The sequence below is a fragment of the Anopheles arabiensis genome, chromosome 3 (assembly GCF_016920715.1).
Source record: "Anopheles arabiensis isolate DONGOLA chromosome 3, AaraD3, whole genome shotgun sequence".
Classification (NCBI taxonomy): Eukaryota; Metazoa; Arthropoda; class Insecta; order Diptera; family Culicidae; genus Anopheles; species Anopheles arabiensis.
In genome coordinates this window covers 13246403-13270783 of record NC_053518.1, presented here as the reverse complement: position 1 = coordinate 13270783, position 24381 = coordinate 13246403, and the positions used below count along the sequence as shown (strand labels likewise).

At 42.2% G+C, this 24381-nt stretch overlaps 1 protein-coding gene across 1 annotated transcript in view; it reads left to right on the top strand.

Annotated features, from left to right (window-relative positions):
* Nucleotides 1-420: 420 nt before the first annotated feature.
* Nucleotides 421-24381, top strand: part of LOC120904808 (neuronal acetylcholine receptor subunit alpha-7-like) — a 93829-nt gene continuing 69868 nt past the window's right edge. Inside the window, exons 1-3 of the mRNA XM_040315179.1 lie at nt 421-500; nt 2154-3500; nt 20675-23327. Of these exons, the coding sequence (XP_040171113.1) occupies nt 23177-23327 (151 nt within the window). The 5' untranslated portion in view covers nt 421-500; nt 2154-3500; nt 20675-23176. The remainder of the gene's footprint in view (nt 501-2153; nt 3501-20674; nt 23328-24381) is intronic.

The following is a 24381-nucleotide window of genomic DNA, read 5'->3' as shown; positions in this document are numbered from 1 at the left end:
AAACCCACCCGTCCCCAGGAGCGCGTGTACTAAAAGCCCTGCCGAACGCTTGTCTGACAGCCCGAGCCCGACGGTGTGGGCAAGGAACGGGGGAGACATTGGTGCGGGTTTAGCAGCGCGATGGGAGCGCGTCCTTGTCGTCTGGCGTGGTCCGTGTCCCGTGATCGGGTGCGACCTAATGCCCGACTTCCGAAATGGCCACGGAAGCCACACCACCGTCCAGCTAGAAGAGATAAAGAGCGAGAGACAGTGTGTGAGCGAGCATCTCCGTATTGTCTGTGTGTGTGTGTGTGTGTGTGGAGCGTCGCTGTTCGGGCCGGGAGAGTCCCTCGCACAACGGGAGCCCGACAATCGCGCTGCTTCCCGACACCCGATCGGCCCTGGTCGGGCTGTACGGACTTCGGCCACGAAAAACCAGGGCTAACCCAGTGCTGGCAGCATCACTCCGGGAGCTACCGTCCCAGTTGGTGTTCCGGTTTAGAGTCGTGCTGTTGTTTTTTGTATAGATTTGTTACTTAATGCTTTAAATATATCTATATATATATACATATACATATATGTGTGCAGTGAGGGTATACTTTTGCTTTAACCATTTTTCACGGTCGAAATCGGCGTATCGGCGAATCAAGTGAGCCTGTGTGTTAAATGTGTGTGTGTGTCCGTGTGTGTGTGCGTGGATGTGCGTGACTGTGCGTGTGTTGCTGTGAACCGTTGAACAAACGCGAGGGAAAACTGCCAGTGCCAGTGGCAGCTACTGGGAAGCAAAAGGAATGGGAGTGTACTGGAAAATGTGGCAAAGTGAAAAGGAAAAAAACGTCCCACACACACACACACACACACATACACACATACTTACACACACGCGCAGTTCTTAGGCTCGTGCTCAAACGAGAGTAATACAAAAGAAAGAAAAGAAAAGCATACATTTTCCCCTCCCCACAAAACAGTGCGTTAGGAGTGCGTTGCACAAGCAAACGACAGCAGCTTTGGGTTAAACCATTTCGAGGCAAATTGGACCGGTGCTCTTGCTTTGCTCGGGTGTCGGGTACCGAAGAAAGAAAAGAAAAGCGCTGAAGCGCTCACTTGTGCCATAGCCACAGCAGCAGCAAGGCGACCCGCAAACGAGCTGCCTGAACTGCGTGCGTGCGTGCATGCGTGCGCGTGTGCATGTGTGAGTGAAAGCGACCTAGTGTGCGTGTGTGCTTGTGTGTGTGTGAGAGAGAGAGAGAGGGAGAAAGAAAAAAAGAAGAAAGAACTATGAATGGGCAACCTGCTTCCACAGGGTCCCGGTTGCCCGGACTGTTTGGACGGGGCAGTGAATTGAGATGGCGATGCTGCCGAGCTCTCTCGCAGCGTGGCAGCGTGTGGGAGGGCGAACGGAGTGCGTGTGAGTGAGAAGTGCTTTTCCCCGGGGTGTCCTCCTGGAAGAAAGGACCGTGAAAAATGAACGTACATGTGTGAGTGTGTGTGTGTGTATCTCGGGAACGTACAGTAGTACACACAGGTGTTGAAGAGGGGTTTTTCTCGCTTGCACAGGGAAAGGAAAGGAGAAGAGAATGGGGGATGAGAAACAGCTCAGACAAAGCGTGCAGTGTGTGGCAGAGCCAACGGTGCGAACGGGCAACAGTGTAGGGTTTCGCATTCGATGAGGCTACATTTTTCGTTTAAATATGTGATTTTTCTACAATACTTTTCATACCTCCTTTTGATGAAAACTATACTGAAAAGTATGGGAAGAATGTATTAAAATTGATCATAAGGCTTGCTTGTACGCATAATGGTGTTAGCAAATTGATACTCACACTCCAAGGGCATTTTTTGCGAACGTATTGAAGCAACCAGTGTGCCAGAGCGGTGTTGTTCGACACCGATGGAGACGCCTGGTAGGTCAACGATAGAGAGTGGCTGCGTACTTGCTCGGTTATTGTGAAATAAACTTGCACTTTGTAGCAGAAATAGGTCTTAATTAGTAACAATTATAGCAAACGTTTGAAAAGCGTTCACTCAAACGTTACAAGGGCAATTCGTACTGTTCACACTATATTTTGGGGGAATTTTTGAAAATTTCATTACTGGCAATGTAATCTAAACGGTTTAGTGATGTGTGTGTGTTTTTCCCCTTTCTTTCATTTGCTTTTCTCTGCCTCCCCTAGTACAGCATTTGTGGAATTGCTCACCGCCGATCCACCTCCTCACACCCACGCACCATGGTGAGAATGCTAGTGCGAGTGATTTAATTACAGCAAATAAACCCGAGCAGCGAAGAGGATACAAAAAAAAGTCGAGTGGAGTGTGCGAACGAGGCAAACAGGAGCGAAAGAGTGCAAACTAATGTGGGTGTGAGCGAAAACAACAACAACAAAAAATAGTAAAAAGTGAGTGAGAGCGAACGTGTGTGAGTAGAAAAAAAGTGTGCGTGTGTGTGTGCGTGTGGCGAGCAAAACCGACAGGCAAAAAGGCTACGGTCGCGTGAGAGCGGTGAGAGTGTGAGTGTAATAAAATTAGTAGCCCTTACCAACAAGTGTGCTCCCGCGGGTGGTTTTGCAACAAACGCCAAAAAAGGGGCCAACAGAAAGCCACGGGAAAAAGAAAGAAAATCTGCCCCAACAAAAAAGTGCTCGACCAAAGAAGGCAAACAAACAGGCAGCAGCAGTGGGAAAATTATTGAAACCCACTAACAAGTACAGTCCGCGGGAAGCCCCCGTTTGCCCGTTTCGACCGACCGGATACGGATCCGATTCCTTCGAACGTAGCAAGCATGAAGGACGGTTGGAAATTACGAAACCAGCAGCATCCGCCGACCGGAGTGACCCGCAGTGAGTGTGCGAGAGCGGGCTGAGTGAGACCGCCGAGACATCCTTGGGAAGATGTGTGTAGCCGCGCACCTTCGCGAAAATTCTTCCCCTCCGCTGCTTGGGCTGGCGTAAAAAGAGCAGCATCCACGCGCGGCTGGCAACGTGATTGCGTGTGAAGGGCCAGCGATCGAGATGATTCGAGTGACCGTGGTGAGCCTAGCGAACGACTGCTTTGTGCTGAAGGAAACAGGTAGCCCCAGCCTGTGAGTTTGATCGTGTCATCGCGAGTGAGTGAGTGTGTGTGTGGGTGCGCGTGTATTTGTGCGTTTGAGTGTGCAAATGTGCCCACTTTGTTGAGCAGCGCGCCACCGGACGCCGTAAGCATTTTGCGTGAGGGCACGAGGTGAAGCATAAAAGAGGGCGACTGCTGCTTACCTGCTGGGTGAATGTGAGTGAGTGAGTTTGGGGGTTGTAGTGAGTGTGGCAGTGAGCGAGTGAGCCGTGAACGGGTGCGTGCGTAGTGCGAGTGAGCCTGTGCGAGAGGATACAGTGAGACCGGAGCTGCTGGGAATCGTGCGAAACGGCGTGAGCCGTGATAGTGCCACCAACCACACTGCCCGCCCAGCTGGGACAGGGCAGCGCTAACCTTCCGAATGGTCACCAATGGCTGGGAAGTGTGGCGGTAAGCAACATTTGCTGCAAAAGGTAATAGTGAGAAGATGTGTTTTTGGTAGAAGAAACAGTTGAGCCAAGCACTCCTGGTTTACAACGAAAATATCACTCAATGAATGTTATTGATATTTGTTTTTTTAAAAGGTTGGTTCGGATAGTTTAGGGATTATAACAAACATATTATAAGTGTAGTTTTCTCTACAACAATCAGATATGAGAAGCTATTTGAAAGGATTTTTGACATTTTTATCATTAAGTTATTACCAACAAGCGTTTCTAATTACTTTTTTCACTTTTTAAGTTATTTATATTAAAATTACAACCACTTTTAGATTCAATTTGAAAGGTTTTCATTATTTCACGTGATTATCCTTACCCGTACTCTTATCATTTAGTACAACGACCGTTCGCACGGAGTCGTTCGCAAAGGAGCATTCGCGTTCGGTTTCTTATTTTTTTTCTTCTTCTCTTGTTTCTGTCTGTTGCTCGATGCCCTTGCCAATGTGTCTCCTTTGCTGGGATGTAGAACAAAAGAACAGCGTTTTGAAATCACGGCCACCCCCACAAATACACCCATACACACATACAAGCGCAACGAGGAAAGCACGTACGATTCTGGCCAATGCTGAATGCTCTACTAACACCATTACCCACTGATTATGGTTGTCTGCCGTGTACTGGTTGCTGGAAGGAGTTAGGAGACTTTGTGTGCGCTATGTTTGAAGATGTAATAAAATGAAAGAATTTTTCATAATAATAATGCGCTCAATTGTAGAATGTAAGAAAGAATCTGAACGATTTCTGCAGGATGTAGAAAAAATATTAAATATTCCAGTTAGAACGATAGATTCAATATTAAAGTTTGCTGGAAAATATAAAAGGATTGACATGGTTTTGAACTTTACTTATCTGCATCTAATTAGAAAACTAACATTATTGGATTCCACTACTACGCGCTTTTCTCGTTGCTGTCACTTAATATTATTATCTGTCAAAATAGTTAATCATTGATAACAAACCTTCGATACAAGATGTTAATGTTACAATATTTAAGTTTTATTCATTTCTTAATTCCTATCCTAACACTTATCGCCCTCAATAAGAGAAGTTTGAGAGTTTCTAGTTGCTTGCGGTTGATAGAAAATAATGAAATGTCTGTCTCATGAATCGCTAATGAACGCTTCGTCCCTCATGAACGCCTCGACCGAAATGAACGGTCCCTACTTCGCTAACGCTCCGTTTATGCATGTGTATGCGTGTTGAATTTTTCTCCCCGTTTTTCCCTTTGCGCGTTCAACACACTCAAACCTCGCACACATACACTGCAGGGGCATCGAGTTGCCGAACGATGTGTTGCCGTTTGTGTGTTGTACTACCTCAACACCAACGTAATTCTGTAGGGACATGAGGCCGAAGCTGTGTGAGTTTCTTTTTTCCGATCATTCCGATCCTGGTTGAAAACTCCAGGCCCCGCCGTCAGACCGTGTGCCAGGGCGATGGAGCGCTGGGAAAAGAACGCTTGCCGAACGATTATCCGCTCTCTGTGGTAGTGATGGTGAGCTGGCTTTGTGCTTTCCCTATCCACTTTCGCCCCCCTTTTTTGCCCCATCGTTGGCCGTTCCGATCGTCGGTTCGTGCTGCTTCAATCACCACCATCGCACCATGTGAGAACAATGGAACAAGTGAAAATTTGTCCTTCAAAAGTGCGTTCTTTAAACCTGTCACCCAACACTCCCTAGTAAACCTGCCACAGACGTTCCCCTTCCTTTTCGAGATTTTTCTCTATTGAATCTCAATGTGTGTGTTTTTTTACGTTTACTGATTTTCACTATTCAGTCTTACATCATTAGCAGATTTTGTGAGTGTTATTTTGCGAGTATTGTGTGTGTGTGTGTGCCTGTTAGCTAACAGCTTTTCATTTGCTGTGGTCGGGATTTGCTTCGGCTTCGCGTTTGGGGCTTGTGTAGGCGGTAATTGAGCTCCACGGCACTCTCGCGAGGGAAATGCCCGAAATCTGTGAGTGAGATGGCTCCTTTCCTTCGCCTGCAGTCGACGCTATCCTGCCTCGTGGAGGCGTTGTGCAGTTTGACAGTCAGGAGGACGTTTTGATTTATTTCACTCCACAATGCCATCTTGTAGCTCTGTTTTTCACTCCTTAGCACATTTCGGAAATTTATAGAACGAATAAAGTGTTAACAGTATGATACACTTAGTTGCAGTATAATGTCGGCTTATATAAATGGATTTTCTGATTTTAAGGAGATGATTATTCGTTCATTAGCTTTGCTTATGAATGTAAAATGTAATGGGCCACAAAGCACGTCTACCCAATATGTCAGCTCCATTATCATGATAATATTAGTCAAGCTTTGCGTAATTGCCTAAACCTAATTTCCCAGAAAAGTGAAAGATATAGCTCCAACTTATACTTTATGATGAAACAAATACTTTACAATGATATTCGTCAGCTACGAGTGCACGTGTATTACTAATGGTGAAGTAGGAAGGAAACAAAATTAAACGTCATTCACGCTAAAACGCGTGGCAAGCTTGCGAAACGAAACATTGAAGCGCTTTGAGCAAATGAAGCTATTTTCATCCTAATTCTTTGGTTACTTTTCTGCACCTGTAGTGATTTTACCTCACTACAACGATTGTATATTATTAATTCATGACCATTTAGAAAGACAATCTAAATACAACGATTTAGTTTTAATACATGGAAATGAATTAACGTTGACTGATGATGTATCATTGAGGCAGTTTAATATGCTGTTTTTTTAGTAAACAACAAGGCATAAGTAGTGCCTGCAGTATCCTACGTGGCCTAGAAGTTTCGAAAATTGTTATAAAAAATAATCTTTATTAATTTGGATGAGTGAAAAGTTTGAGTGTGTTGTAAACGTTTTTAATTATTTGGATTTGTAAGTGTTGTTTCATTTTAGCTTCTTCTTTTGGCTCAACAACCGTTGTCGGTCAAGGCCTGCCTGTCCTTGGCTTTTAGTGACTTATTAATCCCCCATAGCAGGATAGGCAGTCCTTCCTATGGCGGCACAGTCCATATGGGGCTTGCACTCATGACGGGCATCGTATTAAGTCGTGTGATTTGACGACTGTACTACGTGACCGGCCTTATAGGGTTTCCCACGATTTGTTTGCTTTGTTCCCATCAATTTTTGGTGGGTTCCCATATTTTTTTGGCGCGTTCCCACGATTTTTTGGCTTTTTCCCACAATTTTTTGATCCAATTGTATTGATATCTCATCGGAAAATACCAATAAATTATGGGAACAAACCAAAAATCTATGGGATACGATCAAAAAATCATTGAAACTGACCAAAAAATCGTGGGAAACTCTGTAGTGACACCAACATGACTGCTCTCTTAACTCTTTCCGTAACCGTATTTTTTCTTCTAATTCTCTTTACTTCTTCTGCTTAGTTTTCATTTACTCTCTTTTTTCATTAAGTTTATGATAGTCTCTACGCTCTACCTGTGTTTTTTTTCTTTTATGTTTTGCTAGGTCAAGACTAGTTTAGATAGGCTAAGTTTTTCATGAATGATTTTGTTAATTTGTTTGTATTTAATTAGTTTTAAGTCTGTTTTATTTAGCCGGATGGCGGATATTGGATTAAATAAATGAAATTAAATGAAATGAAAACAACCAACCAACAATCTGGGGCTAATTTCCTTTCTTTACTGTTAGTTTTAGGTGTACTTTTGTATCAAAATTCAATTAAAAGGATTTACTTTTTTGTTATTTGAAGATTTACTATTCCAACCTAATACAAGTTAGGAACTGGAAGCATAAACTCGCGAAAGATCTGCTCAATAACATCCATAACTCAATTCCCAAGAAGAGGATGATGATGGTGATGATGGTTATACTACCAACACAGCCTCTGCCCACCCTCTGTGCTGCTTCACTAATACTTGTTAGGTCACACAAATTCAATAACGTACAGTTCCCCGTTCGGAGCGAATCAGGAACCGATTAATTAGTGGACGAGCCCGGTACAATTTATTTCCCTCATAAATACCGCTTACTCAATCAGTGCCACCCAATACAGAATCGGTCAACTAGGTTAGTTATGAATCACAGAAATGGTTCTGTGGTTTACCGGTCGTTCTCTAGTGCTGGCGGGTAAAAAATATACAAACACAATATATATCACTCCCGTGGGACTCACCACGAACGACAGGATTTATGAAAACAGTCTGGTTTCAGTAAACCAACCAATAGCAGCAGCAACAAAAAAAAACCATCCCAGCGTCGTGTCGATCACCTACCTCTTTGGAATGCATATTGTTGCGCGTCACTTTGCATCCCGAACACGTCCAGTCATTCGTGTATAATTTTGTCAGCCAGAAGAGCGCACCGGGTTTTCGGGTTGTCGCCCGCCCGTGGTACGTGCTCGGAGCGTCTTTTTCTCGCTGTCAAGTTTCCATTACGTACATTACCAGTTGATGGTTAGCTTCACGAGCTTTGGGCAGGGCTTGGAAGGGTCTCCAGGGTGGGTGGGTCACTGTTGCGCGTTTCCGCATTCTGCAAAGCGCGCCCGTGTACCCCGTGTCACGTGACGGGTGCCGTTTTATTATCATCCTTTTTTTTCGCGTTCTGCTGCGTGCGTTTACTTTCCCGTTTTGTCTGTCTGCCTAACTGCCGCTGCTACTGCTGCTGCTATTTGCATGAGTATGCAAATTCTTTCACCCTACCCGTACCCGGTAGCCGGAAACCGGAAGCGTGTTGAAGGGCACTGACGGTCCCACGCGCCGCCAGGGAAAAGGGGCTTAGATCAGATCATCTTCGGAGGCTTTGGCGGCGTCCTTGGCAGACGGACGGGCGGCTTCTTGTTGCTCGGGGCTGACAAATTTCACGGAATCATGCCGTGAGATTGGAGTTTCCTGGAAGCAACAATGCGCGCTAGAAGGGTAACAGAGGACGAAGGCTTTTTCAGGTTATTGGGAGTGATTTTTTAACCAGAAGAAAAGGTGCAGTTTGCATTACAAGAGTTGAATGGTAGCCGAGCTGTGAGTTAGTATTAAATCACATTGCGTTGCGGTATGTGTCATTCGTTCGATAATCAATACTTCTTATGCTGTGACGCCTACATGTATGCACGGTTATTGCTTCAAGTTTATTATACACCTTTCGCTCTTTTAAAAATCATGCATAAAAATGACAAAGCAACATTTTCACAATTCATTTTAACAATGTTTCATCTATAATAAAGCTTGGGAAGTTTGTTTTTCCTTTACGAAAGCTTTTCATAATAAATTAAATAAATCAAAAACATACACTTAGGCGCTTAGTAGATCGTCTAATACCTAATGGTCAAGAGTCCATTATTTATAGGAGAAATTTTACCATATAGCGTTAGGATTAGACCTATACTATGTGTGTTTTTAATAATTATGCACCAATACCAGATGGATATTAATATTTCGTCAATGATGAATACATTATGAACCTTAATTTTAGACAGCTTTAGAGCGCTTGCGATAGTGTTTCGCTAGTCAAATAATCCTTTTTATTATATCTCTTTCTCTCTTTATCTCTTTCTCTCTCTCTCTCTCTCTTTCTCTCTCTCTTTCTCTCTCTCTCTCTTCCTACCTCATCATCACTAATATGCATTGGTTTGCAAACTCGATCGATTGATGCAATGCAATACTGGCTCATAAATAATTGATCAAAGTGCGATGCTTCCGTAGCTGCCCGAGGGAGCGAGTTAACTTTTGACCATTTATGCCACGCCCAAGTTTTTGTGCAAAAACTCGTGCAAAAACATTTGAAATTTTGTTGAGCAAGCCAACCTGCCCCAAAAAAACAACATAACAAAAAACACAAACAACAACCTCAAGCCTCATGAAACCATGTGCCATGTTCCGCAAGCTGGCGCTGACGCTTTGGCTAATGTTTTGCTGCTGCAGTTGCAATAATGATTACGAAGAGCCTTTTTTTTTGTTTGTTAGTGTTCAACACTTTGCGTACGGATGCACTGCTGCTGGCGGCATTCGGTACTGCTGGTGCATAATTAATCACGCTGCACCGAACGTAAACCAGTGCGCGGTGGTTTTACCCTGCAAACCGCTGGCTGATCGGGCCGGAGCTGTTGAGCAGGAGGGAATTAAAAATTGATACAAATCAATTAGGAATGTTTTGTAGGTTCTGGGTAATAGATTCTGCTCGCATCTCAGTGGCTAGGTCCCTAGGTGGCTGACGGTGGCTTGAGCTGGGCTAAAAGAACACAACCCAAATCGCTTTCAACCACAATGAAGTTGTGGGACCATCTTCACAAAGCAGTATATGTTTGCATAAACAAATGCTTTCCACAAATGCTTATGCTGCGCCCCTTACCCGGACCCATGAAGGGAGGATTGCATTTTGCACCGGTCCTGTGGTTTGAGATAATGTACCAACCTTCCGTGTGCTGCACTTCATTAATAGATGATGCAGAAGGAAAGTGCATCGAACGGTTTGGAACGGTCTCATTGCTTTCCGGTGCAAATCTGGATCATTTGTGGTCGGTGGTTGGTTTAATTTTTCATGCCTATTTTCATCGGCCGGTGCATGCCGAAGGTGTTAAGTCTCTATTTGTCTATGAATAAATGATGCACTCTGGCACAACGAGCCGGTATGCTGCACGACCGGATCATTGCACACTGCACATTATCTGCTTGCGGATAGATAGCTATATAGGAAGGGATAGAGAGGGAGAGAAGGAGAGAGAGAAACTATTTTCCAAGTAATTGACGAGTGCTAATTGGCATTAGGGAATGAAAACTTAAACAGCTTCCTTTTTGCACTCGGCGATAAATAGTAGCAATATAGTGAGGAAATGAATTTGCCTGAATTGTCTCTTCTACTAAGGCACTTTCGCGTCGCTTCAATGAATTCTTAAGTATTTTATTTTATATTTAAAAAATACATATGATAAATATTATAACACACATCTAAGTACAATGAAAGAATAGCACACATTTCAAATTTAAGCATTAAAGCATTAAACTGTCTTGCTGATGCTTCCTTCATTATTTTTGAATGCCCTTATCCTTTGCGAATTAAGACAAAAAACACTTCCTCACTTTGGTGCCAATCAAAAACGTTGTAACGATGTATCTATTTTCGGTAACACTTGTCGGTGGTTTTTACGCGTTCTCTTTTACAAATATTTGTCCGCCCCTTTCCTCCCCCATCCCTCGGGGGAGTCCTACCAGCATCGCGAAATGTCATGTGCTGACAAATGAGCCGTTCGTTTGCCGGTTTGGTGCGAACGTTTTTCCAGGCCAGTTTCCGTTCGCTCCCAGCTCAGAAACGTGTCACAACTGAAGCAGAAATGTTACAAACAAAAGCATACTTCTTTCTTCACGCACATGTCGTCGTGTTTGCAGCCTGTTTGGCGCGAAGCTTTGCAATCGTTGCCGTTCCCCTTGCTGTGCTTGCTGCTAGCTCTCATTTCCACTCGATGCATGGATGGGCTATTCGGTCCATCACGCTGGAGGTGATGATGTTGTACGGGATGTAGTGCCTTCAGGTTTCATGTGCTGCACGTGAAAACATTTTCCTTTTGATTTGCGTTTTGTTTTTCTGACGCTTGTCCATGTCATCGTTTGTTGATGGCATAGCTGAATGATGTGTAACCATTCTTATCGTGTATTTGGTTTTTGCTTAGGACAGCTTTTAAGCTGTCTGTATAGTCTCTTCGTGTGTCAGTAATTTCAAAAAAGAATTCGTAGATTTTATTCTAACAAATAGTAGTATATTCAAACAATTATGAAGTCCTCTGTAGGAAATAAGCTGCAACATACAAACACAACAGCGTTAAATTAAGATCAAATACGAATAAATACATTTAAAACCCATACTCACATGGCTAAAAAAATCACATTGAAAAAGTTAGATTCGTTAATGATCAAATTGATTTATGATTTATGATTTATGATTAAATTGACTTACTAATTTTGATCATGTCAATGTTAAAGCTTGATAGCACATTATGGCTTTGAAAGCCATTAAAAATTTAATTGGTTTGATGCTTTTCCACTATTTTATAGATAATTTTATAATCTCACAGAAATATTAAACAATTTGTTTGACAATCCTAGGCTCAGTGCTGCTCAGTTATCTCTCCAATCATGCATACTTCTCCTTTGCTAAGTACGGCTCAGTTGAACCGAATCCCGAAACACCGTACGATATCGTTCTGCACTGTTCCGTTACAGATAACGCATCATAGAAAGCTTACGTTAGTTAAATTCCCCTCCCCCCCCTTGCTCAACTCAATACAATACAGCCTCAACATCGTCATCATCCTTGGTTTCTGTTAGACATGAAACTGATTGCACACGACCGAAGCATTTCAGCAGGGCCTTGTACCAATGGCACAACGGTACAATTGAATAATGGCAAGTTGTAGTTGAAGTATTCAAACAGCGCCGTACGTAAACTTTGGACACGTTTTCTCTTTGCGGCACTGGTCCCCCTTTCTTTGGGCAGAGCCTCACTGTTCGACAAAAACAACCACTCCGGCATTCGGTCGTTTTGCAAAGCCTCGAATGTGCGGAAACTTTCAAGCGCACGGAATGAAAAGCAACCCTTAAGTGAACTATTCTCTCCCGTGTGCCATTCATATCTTCGTCGCCATCACCATCATCATCATCATCCTTCCATTACGACGGTTCAGTAGTTACACGTTGATGGCTCGCAGTGAACGTATCTCGTACGCGCCGTGCATGGGGCTGTGATGGGGAGAGCACTCTCATTCGTTTGCAGCGATAGTTGCCTAGCAGCCCCAAATGCCAAATCGTAATGGTGATAAAGTTTCCCATGCTCCAACCTTGAGCAGCGTATATCATTTTCGACGAATTTGAACTGAGCCCTTCTTCTGCTCGGTACGAGAGATACGCTGAAGACAGGCAGCCATCGTCGGCGACGGGCGGGTACGTTTCACAGACGAGCGGAATAATTGATTATTATTTGCAGAAACGTTGCCTGCCGAGCTCGGTACATGCTCGCTACACACATGCATGCAGAGCGAGAAGAATTAATTGTTTCGAACGAGGGAGGGAGGGCTGAGGGGAAAGGGAAGCGAAAGAATAATGCATCGACTTCAAATACCACGGGCTGGGAAACTTTGGGGAGCGAACTAATTGTTGCCCGGGCTAGTGTATGCTGGGTCCTCTTTGTTTTCGGAAGTGTAATGTAAAGCTAGATTCATTGCAGGCTGTGAAATATTGGTCCATTTCGTTGTGGGAGCTGGGACTGGAAAAAGGTACTTTCTCCTACCCTGGCTAGCTGTCTAGTACGTGGTTGGTGGGTGAGACTAAGATTTAGTACATTCATGCGGGAAAACTTTGCACACTCGCTCTATTGCAAATAGCAAAAGGAAAGTATGCTTTTGGAATAAAGTATGAGCTTCGTTACAAAAAGGTACCTACGAGGTATGCTGAATGTAAATGAACTTTTCTGTTTTTTTTTTGACGGATCGGCAAAATGAAGATGTCGATTTGGGTTTGCATATTTGATTGAAAGCAGTAAAAAGTAAGAACAGAGAGCTGAGGTATTGGATTTGAGAGCAGCACATTCAAAGTTCACTTGCAAGTCCCATTGTATGCACTTTAGGCTGCATTAGTACTACTAGAATTGGTTTTCGGGTTTCAAGCAGTCGATTCATTTGAATGTTTGTATGATCTGCTCATGTATGATTGATTGTTTTTGCTATGGCAGATAATTTGTACTAATTAAACTTTTAAAAAATCCAATGGAGTATTTCTCGATTCTACTCAGATTTTTCATATGGAGTTTGACAGTTGGCGGCTGAAGTCATGTAAATTCTTTATACAAAACCACACACAACATTAGGTTGCGATTTGCAGTTTAGATTATATTAGCGTCAAAGCTACAATTAGATTCGAGCACCTACTCGAAAGAATGGCTACTAAGGTGGTGTTTTCATTTTTTCAAGGTGTATTAAAGAGATCAGGTGGTGATAGTGTATGTCGACCTAGCCTGTTTTTTGTACTCAAATTTGAACGTCGCTTTTTGACAGGACGGGTGAAAACTTTTGCTTTAACTGGCTTTCTGGTAACTTCAAGAACACACAAAACTCTCTTAAAATCTTTATTCAGACGTTCTAAATACATACACCTTGGGATATTATACTCAGCTGTATATTATACTCACTTTGAAAGCTGCGCGAAAACTGCTATACAATGCAAACATCTGATAGGCTGAAATTTCAACCTACGATCTTAAAAGGGAAAAGGGCTGAATAATAGAAAAGATTCCATGAGACTAGATTAGGCTGGAATATAGCTTTTTTCTTTACTTTTTCATGCCCTTTTTCATTATAGAGCGATTCCATTAATTGGTAAATTTCCGTCAAAAATCAATTGTTCTTCCAACACGTTATTTAAGCAAGTTTAATCGAGAGTATTTGAAGAATATAAATTGATTGTTTTTATTGATAAAGCACATCCAAACATAATGCTTTACTATTGTGTTAGAATTTTTGGCAAACTAGAGTGGCAAAAATGATATGAGAAGTAGTTGTATTGGTCCGATCACCAGACATCCTAAACGAGAAATAAGCCATTTACAGCTTCACCTCACTTGTTGTACAACATAGGTACGAAGAAACCGTTCATAATTACCCTAAAGTACGTTTGCTCAAACAAATGCTTAACGCAACAGATCGGTAAACTTTGGCGTGATGTACCTCCTAATTGCAGCGATAATTTATCTAGGGAATTATGCCTCTAGTTTGCCACCAACTGCTGCCTACTCACCCCAATGAAAGAGCCAAAGAGAGGTTCAAAACCTTTGCCCAGAAAAAAAAACCTTGATCAGTCCACGCACAGGGTTGCAGGGTTCAATTATCACACAACCATTCGTCTAATTCCAACCACCGTTCGTACAGTGCTGATGTGCACAATTCGCCCTAATGCTGATTCACTCTTAAATTTGCCATCGTTCCCATCTTCATCAACATTATCATCATCACTATCAAACTCACCGGGGAGATGTTCGTTGCTCCTTGCCCTCGTTCCCTCGTACCGTTACTGCGTCAATCAACACGCGCGTTTCCCTTCTTTTTTTATCGACCCCTTCGCACCCATCCAGTTCATCATTCTACACTTTCCTTTTTCAAGATTTCGGTACAGTTTAGCCGTCTTCTTGAGTCGTTCAAAAGTTTTGCCCCACCTCCAGCATCCCCGAGCCTGCGGGTTTTTAGCTTTAGGCGGGGGCTGCGTTCTGTTTTCCAATTGTTTGGTAAGCGTTCAAGAAAATCCCAACCGTTAGCCATAAACTAGGATGCAAAAGAAGGCAAAGCATACATAAAACGTTGAAGAAAGAGCAAGAGAAACATAAGGCGAGACGTCTAGGAAAGGGCAGTCAAAGTTGTTCCCTGTTTTTGCATACCGATTGGATACATAATTTACTCGCACGTTTTTCTTTGATTCGTTCGCAACGTTTCTTTACTCTGCTTTGCCCGTTGCCGTTCGTTTTTAGCGCTCATTGGGTCGCACTTTGAATTGAAGAATGTTGAACTTTTATGTGTATATTTTTTCTTGTTCTTGTCGAGAAGAGCTCTAATTTTAGCAAATAAGAAAGAAAGAGAAAACTTTTCAGAAAGACCATCAGTGTGAGGAAACAACACATTTCATCGTATCCATCGTCTCTGTTTTTCTCTATCTTCGTTGAGTTGGGACAACTGTGTACGAGAATTTTTTTTAAAATACAGTATTCCTGGATGGCGGTGAAAACTAATGAGAGGAAATGAGGGGAACGAGAGGGATTTTTATTTCCCCTTGTCCGTAGACAGGTTCCGTCGTCAGACTGTACGGGGAGCCGCCAGCCAGCTTGAAACATTTTAATTTCAAGTAGAAAAAGTATACACGAGTAGACGAAAAAAAACCGCACATCAACCTTAGCTTTCATGAAGCTTTCAGGCCCTCCTTCATCACCACCATTTCCATCACTTTCTCCCTCTCTCTTTTACTCCCTCTGGTGGGTTTAACATTTTAATTGAATAATGTTCCCTACTTAGCGCACGACCGGGATGCACTTTTCCGCACTAAGTGGCAAAGTGCTGCTCGGATAAAAATTCGTCCAAATGAGCTAAAAGCGAGGGAATATATTCCACAGTTCAACGGAGCACGTGGGAAGAAAGGGATGGAAGGGGAAACATTTTCAACCAGGCCAATCAAGTAAGTTTTGAGGCGTGGAGCAATCAACCGAATGGTGTTTGGCACGCGGCTTTCTAGCCACAAACTAAGCAAAGTTTCTTCGCTGAAGAGACTGAAATTAAGCGCTTTTAAGTGCATCTTGTTTGTGGGCGCAAACTGCAAGACTAAGTAATGCGTTGTGTCAACAGTGCGGCATGAACGGTTTGGTTTGCTCGAAAGTTGCGCTGTAGATGAAGTTTATTTTTGCGAAGAATGCGTACCAGATTGCTTCGTTCCATTGCCTTTTATTGGTGATTTATTCATTCACTGTAAAGCAGTGATAATGCTTAGTTAGTCGTATAGAAAATCATTTAAAAAATGGACACATTTTTACATTTTCCAACATTTATTCTCTGCGGTAACGATTTGATCAATGAGGAACTTAAGAGGTGAAAAGAAATTTAAATAAGCTCAGCTTCATTTGTGATGTTTAATCAAATATTAAATTTAATTATGTGATATGCATTTGGGCTCAGTAAAACATCTAAAACTCGTACTTCAGATTATATTCCAGATTAGAATAAAACTGTTTTAGTTGTGCATAGAAGTATGGCACAATCATTAGTTATTTATCATAACATATTGAATTTAGATTAAAATAACTGCTAAATACAAATTATTTTGATTTATTTCTGCAGAAATCGGTGCATCCAGCAAAAAGCTCTTTTTTCGCGGAGTGGAAAAAATGAACATCAATTTTGTTAATGAAATTCAAACTTTCATGTATTAAAAAATGCACTAAAGTTATGTCTTCTCGACGTGATGGTAGAAATAGGTTGGTTTTAATCTGGTCATTCCACTTAATTTAAGCAGGTTAATCCGTTGCACGCTATGCTCCTTTGGGATGAATTTGTCCTACTCTCTCTGTTTTATCCCATTTTCGCTTCGGCGGCGGTACCTGTCCCTCTCTCTCTCACACACACTGCCACAACGCATATGTCAAGATAGACCCGCTGTTGATAAACAACACAAACGATTTACTCAGTAGGAACTATTTTTTTAAAGATATTTTAATATTTAAAAATTTATTATGATATTACAGGGTTTCGCTAGTCAACTCAACACCATAAGCAAAAAATTCAATCCCGTAAAATACATTTCAACAATAGCAATGGAAACTCGAATGATCTCTCATTGTTTGCTGTGTGTACGGTCGACGAAAATTTGATAATGTTGTAATGGGATTTTACAAATTGGAAATGAAGCTTAACGTGTTGGTTTGGATAGAGAAACCCTGTATTAGATAATCGTGATCAGCCTGCACTACTAAAAAGATTTTCAAGAAAGGTTATATATTGTTTGGATCGATTTTAAGTTAAATAAAAGTACTATAACTCATTTCAGCCCGAAAAAAAAATCAAACCCATTGAAATATGAATCTTTCTTTCTACACAATTGCTAAAATTTAAAATGGCGGGCTGTAACTGTCCTATGAATACAACCCGAATGATGAATACTGTTACACTGACAGGCTGAAATTGCAGCTCGTTGGTTGGAAAAATAAAAGACTTTAATAAAAGGATTGTTAGTTTTTTGAACTTTTTTTCATAAAGTGGCAATTTGAATAATACTGAGATAATCTTACGAACATGTTTAAAATTACTTGAAATGGGATTGACAAAAAAGCGACTGCTTATTATCATTTATAAGCTACACCTAGCTCCAACTATGTCTATCTGACAATGTATACTACTGAAACCAGTTATGCCCAGAAATCAAGCCCAATGAACAGCCCTTTGCAGAAAATAAACCATCACTCCAAAAACTAAAGCTTCCGAGAGTCTTATAAAGCATAATTTTAAAATCACGATTACCGTCAACACCGTCCGTTGTGCTGCCGTTCTGCCGACAGCAACAATTTCATTGACAGGTGAGGCTGACATACCTCCTTGCAGACATTTCTCTACAAAATTGCACAGCTTCCGATCGCTGTTCTGCCGGGCTCGTTTTAAAATCACGTCCACAGCGTACCCTCAAGCTAGCACGAAGGGCACTGGAAGGGCAAAGTCTAGTTTGCCGAGCATTTGGCCGGTCAGCGGTCCATTTATGGCCAATAATGGTTGCGATTGTTTTCGACAAAACCGACTGACTTTTCATCAGCCAGCCAGTTAAGTTTTGGTGTGGGGAGAAGGACAGAAGCTTTTTTGTGCCATCGCGTCTATTTATAGGATTTTCGGATCGATGGTAACAGTTGGTATCGAACACGGATTTTGAACCTCCCTGCCTTACCCGCTTAGCTGTGGTTTTTCCTCATAACCAGCCAATTTCACCGAGTGTCAAAGTTTGCCTTTGTTTTGCCGACCCGGATTTTCGTGCAACGCCACCGGTACGATGTGTCGCTGCTAAAAGTGTTTTGCCGAAATAGTGGTCTTACTTTGAAGACGGCCGCTCGGTGGCAAACGTTCGACACAGTTTTCATGCCTGGCCAAGTGCAGCATACGGTGGCCACACTTGAAGCAAGCTGACACGATACTTGCAACCGAACCGTACGAACATTATCATCATCATCCATTTTTGAACAGTTTTGCTTCCATTTTTGGCCTCACCTATGCTCCTCAACGTCTGGTAGCGCTCCTTGACTGCACACAAAAAAAAAAAAACCCAAAAGCCTCAAACCCTTCTGTCTGGTGTGGATTTTTTCGAGGGTAAGGCAATGATAAAATGTCCTTCCATTCTCGGATTGGAGCGGATGCAGGGGGCAAGTGACAGACAGTAGAGTTCCAAAATGGGGCCATTTGCGACCAAAGACCACACATAGTTGTCGGGGATCGTCGAGAGGCTCGTGCAAGAAGCGACAAAGAAGAGGGTATCCTAGAATCTCCATTGTGTGTGTGTGTGTGATTGTATGGCTAGCAACATAAAACTACTTACCAAAACTGCTGTCACTCTGCTGCAGTCGTGCTTGTTCTGAGGAAATCTGTTCTGTCTTTTTTGTGTAGATCCTGCTGGTAGGAAAAGCAATCGGTACAGTGAAAGTTGTAAACTTCCCAAAACTCCCAATTCCCTGTATCCTTACGTCCATGCCCACCGCAGCTGGTTGAGCAGTATCATAACTGAAGAGAGCGACAAAGGGGAAGCTTCTCCCCTTTTTCTCTCCTACCGAACAATGTCGGAACACAGCCAACGAAGAATCGTTTCATCAAGCAATGGGGAAAAAAAGAAAAAGTAGGGGTGCTGGTCGAAGGAAAAATGCCTTTTCGAATGTTGAACAATGGCTGAACGATTTTTCAACATCATGCCCTAGATTTTGCCCTCGAGACAGTGGAAAGACTTCGTTGTTACCTTGCCTACGACTGCTGTGGAGTACTTCTCCAACGGATAGACAGAGCTTGTCTTGTCAAGCTGCCCTCTCTCGACGGAGCACTTTGTCCGTGCTGTGTTGTACGTTGGGTCAGGAGCTGGTGGACAGGCTGCCTTTTGCACCGGTGATGCTATTTAATGAAGCCTTCGAGCACGTTCTATAAACTACAATTTGTAACCGTTTACTATCTGCTGCTGTTTTCTGGAGGAGAACGGAAAATCAATGATATTTGCTTCTTTTTTTACAATCTTAAATCCAATTCCGATTGTTGCATAAAAGGAAATATATTTCGGATGTTTTGGGTTAAATGTTAGATTAGATTTCAAGACTAAGATCTCTTTACACTTAAACCTATTAAAATCTGTTGTTAAAGATAGGTCCAGAACTTATCTTCTCTTGATAGGTCTTGATAGGTCGATGTAATGCTGTTCTACTTAGGGGATTATTCGTATGCCCCTCTTTATGTTATCACAAAAGCTAACCAGAAGGCGGTAGCTTTTATTTATAGTTAGTTAATAGTAATTACAAATACTCAAGTGATTTTACACTATTTGTTAGTACATGTTAGATACCCTTAAGTCTTGTTTAAATCAACTTGGCTCAACTTGACTCAACTTGACTCAACTTGAGTTTGATTTTTCATGGTTTTTTGATTGTTTTATCACGTTTTATTGTGCATTACCTATGCTTTTTTGGCTCAATTACAGTCTTATCTCGAGTTACGCGACACTCGAGTTACGTGAATTTTTATTTTTGACAGTTCATATGTCTAATCAGTACAATTTTCTTCAACAATTTTCAAATGAAAGGTAAATTGCAATTTGTCCAAATATTTTGAATAAATAAAAAGACGGAAAGAACCGAATTCTCTATACGAAATGAATTACATAATTAATAAAGTGCATAAAAACACTTATTTTAATAAAAAATCAATATTAAACAAGAATATTTTGGCTGCAAAACGTGATATTCGACTTACGCGAAAATCCGAATTACACGAATGTCTACGGGACGCATTATTTACGTAGCTCGGGGAAAGACTGTATATTGATTTTCATTAGGAGAATTCTAGTAAATCGAGAACCGCTCCAAAATATATGCAAAACGATTAAAAAACCACAAGACAAATAAAGAAAATACTGGAGCCAGTCAATGAATTGCAGGAAACCTTAATTAATTGTAAGCACTCTTCATTCAGTAGACAAAATCATTCCTTTAGTCATGAAACAAAACCTTCAAATGTCTTCTATAATACGACATAATCCGTAATAATGGCTATCTAAATAAAAAAAGCTTTTAATTTTTTCAAAATCATTTTGTTAATAAAATAGTAATGCTGCTATCTCTGAATGTAGTGAATGATTACAGCATTAAACTCAATGACAGGAGTAGGAACAGATTCTGCTTCTTCTTTTGGCTCAACAACCGTTGTCGGTCAATGGGGACAGGAACAGGTTCTACAACACTTACAATATCTTGAACTATTCTGGAGAGGAATTGACGATCTACAATGTTGCATTGTTTTGTTTATGATTGGTTTTTATTCATTTCGTTTTATTATTTAAAATTGCTATACTTTATTATACATATTGTTTTAACCCTACCGCACTTTCAGCTATATCCTTAAAGCTTAATTAACTAACCTATTTAAAACAACCTCTTTTCTTTCCCTTTCAGTAAACGTCGTTCCATTGACAATGCGTGAATACAGTATCGTCGGTCGTACAGTAACGCCATCGAAACGAATGTCCGCAGCGCAGCACCGAACCGACGTTGCCATCAGTAGCACCGAAAGCCTGACCGATCACTCGCTGCGATCGTTCACTCCGGTCCGGTTCCACGGCAAGGCGGACGAGTAGTCTGGGCACTTCGCACACGCTCGCGAAACGCATTCCGGACCCGCGGAAAGGGGGAAAAAATGAAAACTGCCATCACGAACAGCATTGCCGTCGCCACCGCTGGAAGTGCAAATACACGGTTGCACCGGAAGCGACTATTTGCGAACGTCGTCGCCGTTGTTGTGATTAATCGCACCAAGTTGAAAAGTTGAAAGCGAACGCCGCCCGTACATCAGCAGCGCGTGTGTGTGGACACACCGGTGTCGACAAGCAGCGTCGGCAACCAATCTTCAATCGCCGGGTGCACTGTCGCAACAACTGCAGCCAAATTGCACTCCGTAAGAGAGCCGGTTGCGCTATCGCTAGAATCCTATTGCATTCTTCGATCGACTTCCGTACGGCCAAGGAACACGGATCCATCGGGGTGAAGTGTGCAGCCGGTATCGTGCAAACGAGTGCGCGTAGTAAACGAGAATAAACGCATAAAAAAAGGATTGTAGAAGCACCACTAGAGCATACTTTACTTCCTGCTTCAAGGCACTATTTTCTAATCGCTCATTCTTGGTGCAGCTTTTCCAATCAACACTCGTCTCAACTTCAAAAAGATATTTTCACTAAACGGGATAAGGGGAGGTTGAGAGCGAGAGAAACCGCTTAATTTAAATTTGCACTCTTTGTGCCAATCAGAGAAAGCTTTCATCATCATCAGCACCCTTTGCCAATGCACCACCGTACTTTCTGTCCCACTCCAGCGCAACAGCCCACCGGAAAGCGGGAAATTGTGTGTGAAGCACAAATCGAAAACCAGGAAGCTGCCGAAAACACAAGTGTTTGTGTGTGTGTTAGAGAGAGAAAGAGGCAGAGAGTTTGTGGAACGCAAGCAATAGGCGGCTGCCGATTTCCGGAAACGTTCAAATTAGCTCGCCACTTCTTCTCGACCTATACTTCCATCCGGTTTGACGAGTTCTCTGTGAGAAGCAAAAGTATTAAAAAAAAACAAATAGTGGGATTCGGACACGCACATCCCTTTGCTGAAAGAAGGGGCGAGAAAGGGAACGATCAACTGCTAATGTCGTTTGATGTCGACGCTCTGCGATATTAGTAGGACACATTCCGCATAGTATAAATATCGGGTTTTTGGAACATTAATAATAGTAGTAATTACCGTAAAACTAACACACTAATACTAGTATTAAACCGTATCGTAATACTTAACACAACTAATTATAAACAATATTGTTAGCAATAGCGATAAAGATATGATGCAGATCCTTACGCTGAGCGCGAATCACATCAACTCGAATTAGACACGCGAGACCGCGTGTACTGAAAAAACAGCTGCATTTTCGTGTGTCAAACACACGGAGCTAGGGTGGTACATGCACCCGACGAACCCGTGCACAAGACGTGTCCCCCGTTTAGAACGAACGCCCATTAAACAACCATCGAACTGAACAGAAAAGCGGAAACCAACCCCGTTACACCGTCATAAAACGACATACGTATCGCACGTTGCATACATTCTGGCGCTAGCGTTAGTGTTACTAGGGTGTACGAGAAAAAACAGCTCGAATGTGCCGCATCCGTTTGCCTGGTGATTGTTTTGCCCTCTCGTAACGAGCTAACGGCCGGTTAAAATGTTGATCGCTACTAAAGTGAGCTACAGGACACGCTTTCCCAGCAGCTTCCAGTAGTGTTCGAACCGACCGGGTCAAGCATGTTGTGTGAATTCGAACCGGGATCGTAGATAGTATCCGTAGAATTGGCTGGCAAGTGTGTTGTACAAACGCCGTCGACAACGTGTTACAATCGAAGATGCACACATGCCTCACCGCACTCGAGCAGTTGGTTCGATTGCAGTGCAGCAATAACTAAAGGCATCCCAACCCGCTGGCAACGCGTTTATTGAGCGTTGGGGGGTGCTGCGAGCACGCGGCCACACGCAAACTGTTGCGAGCATAAAACCGAACTGGAAAACCCGCACCGTGCACGGCCGGAAGGAATTAAGGACCAACAAACCTGTGCCACACCCCTTGTTGCAAGCCATACACGGGGAAGCAAAGAATTGAGAATTGAAACTGACACAAGACTTAGAGTACGCATTGCCGGAACGCCGGTTTTGTGGTAGCAACATCGGCGAAAGGTGGAGCACGCTGCAAGTGTTGCAAAAGATCGCTCGAAAGCGATCCGGACACCAGAAACCCAAACCATAAGGACACATATCCGAGTAGCGAGAACGACAACGACGGCGTATCATCCCTGCGAAAACGTGCGGCACCGTGGGAACGGCTGGCAAACGGGCTGCTCGCGGTGGAAGTGACATAGCGCATCGCACAACCCAATGAAGAAGATACTGATCATCGTGATCAAGATGATCAAAATGATATCGAAAATCATTATGCTGAATCGGTATCATAACTTCCAGTGCTACAAACAGTTGAGGATATACAAGTGGATCATCGTGCTGATGCTGATAGCGAATTCATCAATCTGTAAGTACTAACTGTTGATCCTTAAAATTATATTGAATTGCATATTTCATTTGCCATAAAAAGCCTTAAGATTAAATTATGCTCTGTATCATACGGTTGAATAGTAACAGGTTCATATGGAATTTGGAATCTCGTCAAATTTGATTCCACTATTGAATGATTGAAAGATACTTTGAGGAACAGCTTGATGGACAATTGGGACTTTTATTGGAGACTTTTACATTTTTTGGTGTTTTTTGTTGGAGGTTTTCTAAAAACTAAGATAATTAATGACGTCATGATTATTGGAATATTTGTATTGTGCTATATTCAAGCCAGATAATGGGGTTGAGGTTTAAATATGGTGATCGGTACACAATTTTGGTGCATGTGTACCAACATGAACCCGACATAATGAATAATAAATGACAATCATTTTTCTAGATATAGCGAACTCTTACAACTAGGCAACGTGCACATAAGAAATTGGCTAGTAAAATTCTTCTCCCTCTTCTTTCATGATACAAACAACCGTTTTTGATCAAGACATGTCTGCACCACTATGGGGTGTATGCACCACTGTCTCCTACGTATGGGAATACGGTTCCGATTCGGAACTTGAACCCATAACGGGCATGTTGTCAAGTCGTACGAGTTGACCACTGCACCACGAGACTAGCCCGTTAGTAAAGCTAGTATCACAAAACTCAATGAGAATATCGATATCTAGGTGTCAAAAATGATGACGTTTTTGGGTTGTAAACCTCGAGATCGCAAAAAATATTGTTCAACGCCATAAATTTCATACAGTTGCTTGTTCTAGCATTAAAAAAGACACTTCAATTTATTTCATACTTGTTTCCCGGTATGAAGTTTTTTTACCGTCTACGCTAATACAGATATGTACAATAATTTTCTTTGTCTTAATTTCATCATCTTCTTCAATCATTAAATGGGGAATTCCCTTTTAATCTGAATGGAGATTACCCACCTCATCGTAATAATATTGTCTGTGTTTCACATAACATGAAACATGTATTCATACGTGAATGTATGTGTTTAACCATAATTCATG